Source organism: Phalaenopsis equestris, unplaced genomic scaffold, assembly GCF_001263595.1.
Source record: "Phalaenopsis equestris unplaced genomic scaffold, ASM126359v1 Scaffold001062, whole genome shotgun sequence".
Classification (NCBI taxonomy): Eukaryota; Viridiplantae; Streptophyta; class Magnoliopsida; order Asparagales; family Orchidaceae; genus Phalaenopsis; species Phalaenopsis equestris.
Window position 1 is genome coordinate 258,867 of NW_018165501.1, and position 8,916 is coordinate 267,782.

Consider the following 8,916-nt stretch of genomic DNA (forward strand, 5'->3'; position numbering starts at 1 on the left):
CTAGTTAATTATTTCTAGTAATAGTATAAATATATTTTTTTGCGACTTGAAGAGTGAAGCTTTATAAAGGCAACATGTGATTGGCAAGGTAGTTGCAAAGTTCGAAAAAATTAGGGGCTGCAATCTTCATATGGCTCAACAACGTTAGCAAGATCAAAAGGTGTTGCATTTTCATGTAGTCTATGGTATTGGGAGTGATGAAGGTTGAAAAAGCTAACAAATACAGCCTTCATATGGACACAAAATTTGTGGCAATAGGGGTAACAAAGGAGAAAGGTTGTGGGCTTGACATAGGCAAAAGATTTGAAGGAGAGATTCAATGATTTACACTAGCCATACTATTAAAATATATCATTTTTTAAATAGTTTTATAAATTTATTGATTATATTTGAATTCCATTTAATTGTCCTCAGAGAAAACGGTTATAGAAACAATAAAGTTATTAGCTATATTACATAGAACGGGAGATTTAATTATAAATTTATTGATTATATTTGAATTCCATTTAATTGTCCTCGGAGAAATCGGTTATCGAAACAAAAAAGTTATTAGCCAAGAATTGGAGACATTTAATATTAGCACGTTCTCAAAGGTCGTAAAGTAGAATTCTGTAACTTCATCAACAATGACCTTTATTAACATTCATCTGCTATACCCCGTACGGGGAGATACGGTGCAGCAAGTAAATAAATGCATAGCTAACGTTTACCTATAAATACTTTCCATAACTTTGATGAGCCTGCGTGTGTGTGTGTACAACCACCTGTTATTTCCCTAGCAGCGGCCGTTCGGAGAATTTTGCTCTATACACTTATTTTTATTTGCTCGAAATCTGGCAAGCAATATATATATGTTATTTACTTCTATACATATAAAGAGAGATTGATCATTTCATATCACGCCGAGTTTGTTACTGATCTTCCCGTCTCTCGGCCGAAACCTCTTTTGATTTGTCTTCGTTGGTGTCGTTCTTCTACCCCCTTCCTCCACGCAAAAAATTTCTCCAAAGTCTAATATTTCTTTGTCCTACCTTCCCTGCCTTCAAAATACGGGTCACGAGTACCAAAGAGGGGGAATTGAGAAGGAGACGAAGAATTCTGTAAATACTCGGTGCTGAAGAAGGCAGGGGAAGTTGAAAAACGGGTCACATCTTTCCCCTTTGGAATTGTTATTCCATATATGACCATCTTATTCTGAAGCTTTTGCTTCCGCCGGAACTTACGCGGTTTTTCAAGGGGAGATCGCCTTTGCTCAGCACAGGTGCGTGTCCTGACCTTCTGCCCTTGACTTTTTGGAGTTTTATAATTGTGCTGATTCCAATCCTACGTTCTGCGCGATATTTCCATACCCTCTTTCCTTTTTCATTATAGATCTTTGTTTGGGAATTTGAAGTTACATGTTTTTTTCTCATTTTGTCCGCGCGATTGGTTTTTTTTTTTCCTATTACTGCGTGGTTTCTCTTTAAGTGAATTGGAAAAATAGTTTTTCGCGGTGGGAGGGTGTGTACAGCATGATAAAAATAGTTTTGTGATTGAAATCTATTAGTTGGATTTTTGGGCAATACGACAGTTTAAAGATTCCGATGCGGAAGACTGTCTTGGAGGGAATTGCTGCCCTTTGGGGAGTTATACTAAATTTTTTTTGTAACATAGGTTTTTTGTGATTTGAACAGCAAAATTCTATATAGGTTATTTGGTCATCGATGGGACAGTGAAGACAATTCTTCATTTCAAGTAAATAATGAAACTGATCTATAGAATTAACTTAGATTAGTTGTTTTGAAGTGCCAAGAAAATGATCCTTTTTTTTTTCCTGTAAGGGGCGAGAATGAACTCTTTTAGTTTGAGCGGATATCAGTGATTATTTAAGGGGCTATTTAGTTGCACTTATTAAGAATCATGATTTTTTGTGAATAAATTTTATATTAGATATACTACATTTTAATTTATTTACATTGTTTGATGGATTATATAATAAAGTCATGAATTTTATTTTCTTGTGTTTGATTGAATGTAAAGGAAAGTCAATTCTAGGGCATGTACATACTAATAATTGGGATTATGCGGACTATGACTGTTATGGGGCAAGGTTGCAACGAGGTTGGTGGCATGGCTGCTGTGAGTGGATATCAATGATTATTTAAGGGGCTATTTGGTTTCCAGTATTTAGGATCATGATGTATTAAATATATATTTTAAGTTATATATACTATAGTTTAATTTCCTTAACTTTGTTTGATTAATTTTAAATGAATGTGAAGAATTTTAATTTTTTTGTTTCACGTGGATGCAAATGAAAGTTAAATCTTGAGCATAAATAGATCAATGGGAATGATGTGGCTAGGGATTGTTGGTGGGAGAGCAGCGGTTGGTATATGTTGGTATGAGGTCTCTAGTAATTGGATTCAAGCACATAAGCAATGGTTGTACTGGTCTAGGTCATTGCGATCACAGTGAGGTTGAGTTTCATTGGCGGAGCCTTCATGTTTCGTGGGTGGTGTCGAGCATCACCGAGGTTGAGGTCATAATTGTGGTGTGGGGATGAGGTTGAGAGCCCATGATTTCTTCCTAAGATAGAGTATTTGCTTGACTACGGTGGCCTTGGGCCCATATCAAGCTAGCTTGAGCTCATACTGTTAAATCCTTATATATGTCATGATCTATTTATTGATATGTTTGCTTTGGCATTTGTACATTGGAGAAGGTTAATGATACCTTTACTGGAATATGTGGCGTCTCTCAAGTTATAGCAAATCTTGTACTTAATTTTGTGAATTTTCTATTAAAACGTGAAGGGTATTTGAATGGTATAGGTATTATTGAAATATGATCAACCTTACATTTGGATGATTTGGTAGAGACCTAAAAAAGGAGTGATTAGCGTGTGATGTTAAACTTCTAATGATTGTTTTGTTGAAGTAATGATCAAGGTGGTGGTGTAGAGAGATAAGCAATGATGGGGACAATCATCTAAAAGAGATAGCATTTAAAGAGGTAAAAAAAATCCTTCAGAAAGATTTTTGCAAAAAATCAGCCTACTATAAGGAAAAGGTATGCTCTATTTTATTTATATACTTATTTTTGTATGATGATTTGGTGGATAAGTATGCAAAGAAAATGGGTTTGAAGATCATTATTGTTTTGGAAAGCATGTTTGAGAATTTACGGTTTCCCACCGTCATATATACCACTTAATTTCCCAAAATTCAGATCTTAGTTATTGTGGAGGGCTATGTAACTGAATACGTATGCAGAAAGGGCTTGTGCCTTCAATATTCCTTCAGTTCTGTTTTAGCCTTATTACTAATAAGAAAAAGCACATCTATGTGCAAATGATTTACTATACTCTCTTATAAGCACTGATATGGATGTAATTCAGATTAGATTCATTTAAATTTGCTGCATGTCTTACTTTTTTATGAAGTTTAATTTGCATTCCCTCTCATTGGCAGATTGCACTTTGTTAATTCTAATACCAAATTACCTGGTAGGTGAACTGCGTATTTCCTTATTGAATTGCATACCGAGAAAGTTACTCATAATTCTTTTTTATTTTGATTTTCTTAATTGATTTTAGGACTACATGGTAATTGAATTGATGTCGTTAACCATCCAATTGCTTTTATGGAGAATAATTATGGTGGTTGCTGAGAGTGAATTTTTTCTTCTTTTCGGTGCTTATGACCATTTCTTCCATTTTCTCTGGAAACTTTTACTTCTCAGCCAAATTACCTCTTTTTAAAGAAGCTTATTATATTGCAGGTGTTATTTCTCTCTTCTGCCGCATTTATCTTCATGATGGTTGAATTTATCTACTGAATATCTAGCAAGTATGAACTTCATGAACGATGTTAAACAGCTCTTGGTTGAAAGCGTTTTTTTGTTATTTTGAATTTGGATGTAGAAAGTTATGGCAAACCTTGGAACTCTTGGACGCAGGTTTATATGCCTTGGATCTTTTGTAAACTTAAACCATTCTTTTCTTGTAACATGATATACGTCTCTTTCAAGAATAATTGCACTTTTCTAAATGTCAATTGCTGATGTTGTATTTTGCAGTGTTTTTAAAAGGACGTCAAATGAGAGTATGAGGCTTCTTGTAACAACAATAATAGCATTTATGGTCGGCCTTTTTGTTGGAGTAACATTTCCTGTAGCGAACCTAACTAAGGCAATAACGACTTTTCTTCTTTTGATTATGCTGACCTTATTTCGATTTTGACTCTTTTTTTTTCTTGGGATTTCCAGCTTAATTTTCCTTCTAGCATTATCTCGTACATTGAAGGCAAGGATTCAGGCGTCACAACTGAATCCTGGCTGAACCATGCTTGGACATCTGAATTTGAAAATAAATTGAATGGAAGCACAAAGGTATTTTTCATTCTCAAAGATGGTTTACTTGGTAATTTATCATGCCTATTTATTTTGAACTGACTATTTATTTGATGAGCCAACCTTTTATATTTTCTTTACGTATAGTCTCTAATGTTGGAAAGAGTTGTCATGAAGCAAGACAGGGTTGCTGCTAGTGGCCATGGTCTGCTTAATACTTGTCCGTGGTGGTTGAATTTTTTTTTTTTGTTTGATATTTGGATGTACTTAGAAGCCTTCTACTTTCATCAATAACATGACCTTATCAATAATGCTCTGTTATCAACTAGCCCTGGCATTGACTGCCAATTCACTTGAGTTTTGCCGGTGTTATTTATCAAATCCAGTTACATCAAGAGGGGTCAATTGGATGCACAATAATTTCATAGAACATTTTTCAAATTCATCACAACTCACAACTCTCTCATTACAAAAAGTGAAATAAAATAATCAATCAATATAACTTAAAACAAAGCACATTACCATACAAATTTGGGCGATATTGTACACATGATGTGCAATGTTATCATGTGAGGGATCAATATTAAGCACATTGTATTAGCTTTGCATAAAAATTTGCTTTCAATTAAACCAACCTACAAGCATGGCATCACATGCTCAATTATATGATTATATAGTAAAGCAAATGCTTAACTATTAAGCACAGTACTGATGATTAACTCAACTCAACAAGCAATGATAATTGAATCACTACGATGCTACACATAGATGCCCACACAAAAACTGAGTTAGTGATGGTAGAGTTCTATGCTTTGCAGAGAGATTGGACTACTAAATTCAAGATTAATTGTTATTCATTATAAAGGTTACAATAACAACTACAACAACAACAAAGCCTTAATCCCACTACGTGGGGTCGGCTACATGAATCCTTTTTCTCCATTGCGTCCTATTAAGTGTCATACAATCATTTAGTTCTAATAAATTAAGATCCTTTTTTATGCAATAGGCCCACGTCTTCCTAGGTCTACCTCTGCCTTTCTTAACGTAAGTCAAATCTAAAACATCTACTCTTCTAATCGAATCATCAGCTGGTCGACGTTTAATGTGACCAAACCATCTAAGATGGCTCTCTCTGTCCATCACTGGAGCAACACCAACCCTATTACGGATATATTCATTTCTCATTTGTCTCTAAGTGTAAAGCTACTCATCCACCTTATCATTCTCATCTCGACAACACTTAACTTAGTATTATGGTTTTCTTTTAAAGGGGCCAACATTCAGCTCTCCATAGAGCATTGCAAGTCTTACCACCATCTTATAAAATTTTTCTTTCAGTCTAAGCGGTACTTTTCTATCACACAAATAGCCCGAAACATTCCTCTACTTCAACCAATCAACTTGAATTCTACCAGTAACATCCCCATCTATATCACCATCACTTTGAACAACAGACCTGAGATATTTAAATCGTTCACACCTTTTAATAATTTGATCACCCAAAGTTACACTTCTGTCACTAGAGCTACTGCTGCTAAAATTGCATTCCATGTCTTCAGTTTTAGTTCTACTCAAATGAAGGCCTTTAGATTTCAATGTTGACCTTCATAATTCAAGTTTTTTCGTGGGCTTTTTCTCTCGTATTATCCACGATAGGGATATCATCAGCAAAAAGCATACACCAAAGTACATTGTCCCGTAAATGTTCGGTAAGACCATCCATAACTAAAGCAAAAAGATGTGGACTTAATGTCGATCCCTGATGTAATCCAACAGAAATAGGAAAATATTTGGTCATTCCTCCACTTCGAACACAAATAACAACTCTAGTATACATTTCTTTAATGACTTGAATATAAGTCATACTTGAATATATCTTTAATGACTTGAATATAAGTCATATCAACACATTTCTTCTGAAGAACTCTCCAAAGGATATCTCTTGAAACCTTATCGTTAGCTTTTTCTCAATCAATAAAAACCATATGTAGATCCTCCTTATTATCTCTGAACTTTTTCATTAAACATCTCAATAAATGTATAGCTTCCGTAGTAGATCTGTTCGGCATAAATCCAAATTGATTATGAGAAATCTTTGTAATACGTCTTAACATATATTTAGTTACCTTTTCCCATAATTTTAACATTGTCATTGCCGGTCCCAAGCCCGAATGTGCAAAGTGGAGGGTTGCATTAGGTAGTCGACAACCAGCATCAAAATACTTATCTGGTGTCCAATTATTTAATACATCTTTGTAGTCACATGCTAGTACCAAAATACTTAGTTTACTTTTATTTTTTGTCAAATTTTTGTCAATCTTAGATGCGCTATATAATATTTGTCTAGATTTGGTGTATTTTGATATTATATAGTTGTTGCCTGCCCCATTAACCTATTATAATTTTTAATAAAGGCTGAACTTGCTCAAATTTAATTTTTAATATAGGAACCTTAATTTTCATAATTTTTATCAATTCCTAATTTAACAACATAAAACTCAAATAATCTCAAAATAATTCCTTCTCATATTATCTTTCTAGCTTGTCAACCTTAATGCAAACTTTTTTCATGTAAGGAATCATGAAAATTGTTTTTTTACTTGCAAAGCTTGTCTCTCCGTTATTTTTGTCCTTTTCCTTGTTGAAGGCTTAATATCTCTCGTAGCAGCTCCCACACACCTCATATTCCAGAGTCTCCGCGCCACGGTGGGATTAAACTCTTGACCTGAGGGGACTTACAGTGACCCCGCCATCAACAGGCCAAGGCTTGTGACATATATATATATATATATATACATATGATGGCGCCGTCTTCTTCGATATCGCTCCGTTCCATTGCTCTTGCTTGATCTTCTTTCGTTTTCTTCAGTATCGCGCGCCAACATCTTCGCGGCTCGTCTTTTGCGATAGTGTGAGAGTGCGTCCGTGCGGCTGGTTAAGGATCGTCTTCGGCGGCGTTATGCACGTGTGGGGTCGTGTTCTGCGAGTCTTCCGCAGCGTCTCCTAGTCGACGACGCTTCCTCCTTAGCTATCGCAGCTCGCGTCATATTCTCCCACACTCGACGACGTCGTTGTCGCCTTGCTCGACAGAAGGTTCCCCCGGAAGTCTACTCGCCTTTTTCTATCAACTCGCCTAGCCGTTCTAGAGATGGCCTCGACAATGTATTCCTATGTCAATGCACTTATCGGTGACTTTCCCATTCCTACTCGTGCTCTTCTTTCAAGTTCAGAGTCTGGTTTTCATATTGGCAAGTCTTGTAATGTTTCTTAATCTTTCTATGATGCTATTAAAGGTGGTGGTGATCACACTTTCATTAAAAAGCTTGGCAAAAAAAATGGGAAGCCTGCTCTAATTCTCATTGAGGTTGAAACAAGCACTCTCGCGTCCTCTTTACTTTTTGCTCTAGTGGGGAAATTTTTTTATGGTCACCAATTTTGCTCTAGTGGGGAAATTTTTTTATGGTCACCCAAAACTGGAGATCATTCGGAAAGAGTTTGATGCTATGAAACTATTGGACAGTTGAAATATTGACTTACTTGATGGCCAACATATACTTATTCAGTTGTTTCCGATGTCAATTACACTCGTATTTTTTCTCAAAAAGTTATCAAGATCGACCACCGTTTTATGAAAACTCTGAAGTGGATGTCGATTTTGATCCAAAAGCTAAGTCCTCTATCATTCTTGTTTGGATAAAGTTTCTTGGGTTAAAATTACATCTGTTCAACTTGAAAATTCTCTACTCTTTAGCAACTGCTTACGGTAAGCCTCTCAAGGTTAATAGTCCTACGCTTGCTATCACCAGATTCGGATGAGGTATGGATTGACACTACTCACAATGGGCATTGACAAAAGGTTGAAATAGAACCACACCCTCCTTATTGCTCTCATTGTAGTATGTTTGGTTGCAGTTCTACTATTTGTTATTGCTTGTATCCTCATATAAGACCTCATCTAAGGGTGAATATCGTTAAAGATCAGCCACCTATCATCCCTGTTGAGAAGGTGCAACCCGATCCTCTTTCCAACACCACAGTTTTAGATGAAAAACACCATACTACAGGTACAGATCCAAATGTGATTATATCACTCACTGTTATTGAAGAAGATCCTCTTACATGCCAAGACTCACGGGAGTACTCATTCGATCCGATAAAATATCAGCTGGTACAACAAGTATTTGTTTCTAAAGTTCAACAATCTACACATGTCCGACACACTTTAAACCAATCCACTGATTAGGAGAGCCAATCTTCGGATGAGGAATGACATACATTGGTTACTACTGATAATGACATCGTACCAATTTTTTAGCTAGCTCCTTCCCTAGAACTAGAGGCAGAAGCAAGACAAAATTAGATCGCTCTCTAGCTACCTGAAACTCAGTATTTTGGCACTTTTTGGTTTTTTCTTTAGGTCTCACATGTATTTTTCTGTATTTTCTGTTTTGGAACCATTTGATGTGGTTATCATGTGGGCAAAATGTCATGTTTGAGCCCTCCCACACAATCTATCTGTATCCTAATTTCTATTTGATATATTAGCCATTGGACTTTCTCTCTCTCTCTCTCTCTTTCTCT

At 35.8% G+C, this 8,916-nt stretch overlaps 1 protein-coding gene across 1 annotated transcript in view; it reads left to right on the forward strand.

Annotated features, from left to right (window-relative positions):
• The first annotated feature begins 732 nt into the window (after window positions 1-732).
• Window positions 733-8,916, forward strand: part of LOC110032933 — a 29,628-nt gene continuing 21,444 nt past the window's right edge. Inside the window, exons 1-4 of the mRNA XM_020736728.1 lie at window positions 733-1,261; window positions 3,763-3,939; window positions 4,060-4,171; window positions 4,249-4,371. Coding sequence (XP_020592387.1) covers window positions 3,911-3,939; window positions 4,060-4,171; window positions 4,249-4,371 — 264 coding nt within the window. The 5' untranslated portion in view covers window positions 733-1,261; window positions 3,763-3,910. The remainder of the gene's footprint in view (window positions 1,262-3,762; window positions 3,940-4,059; window positions 4,172-4,248; window positions 4,372-8,916) is intronic.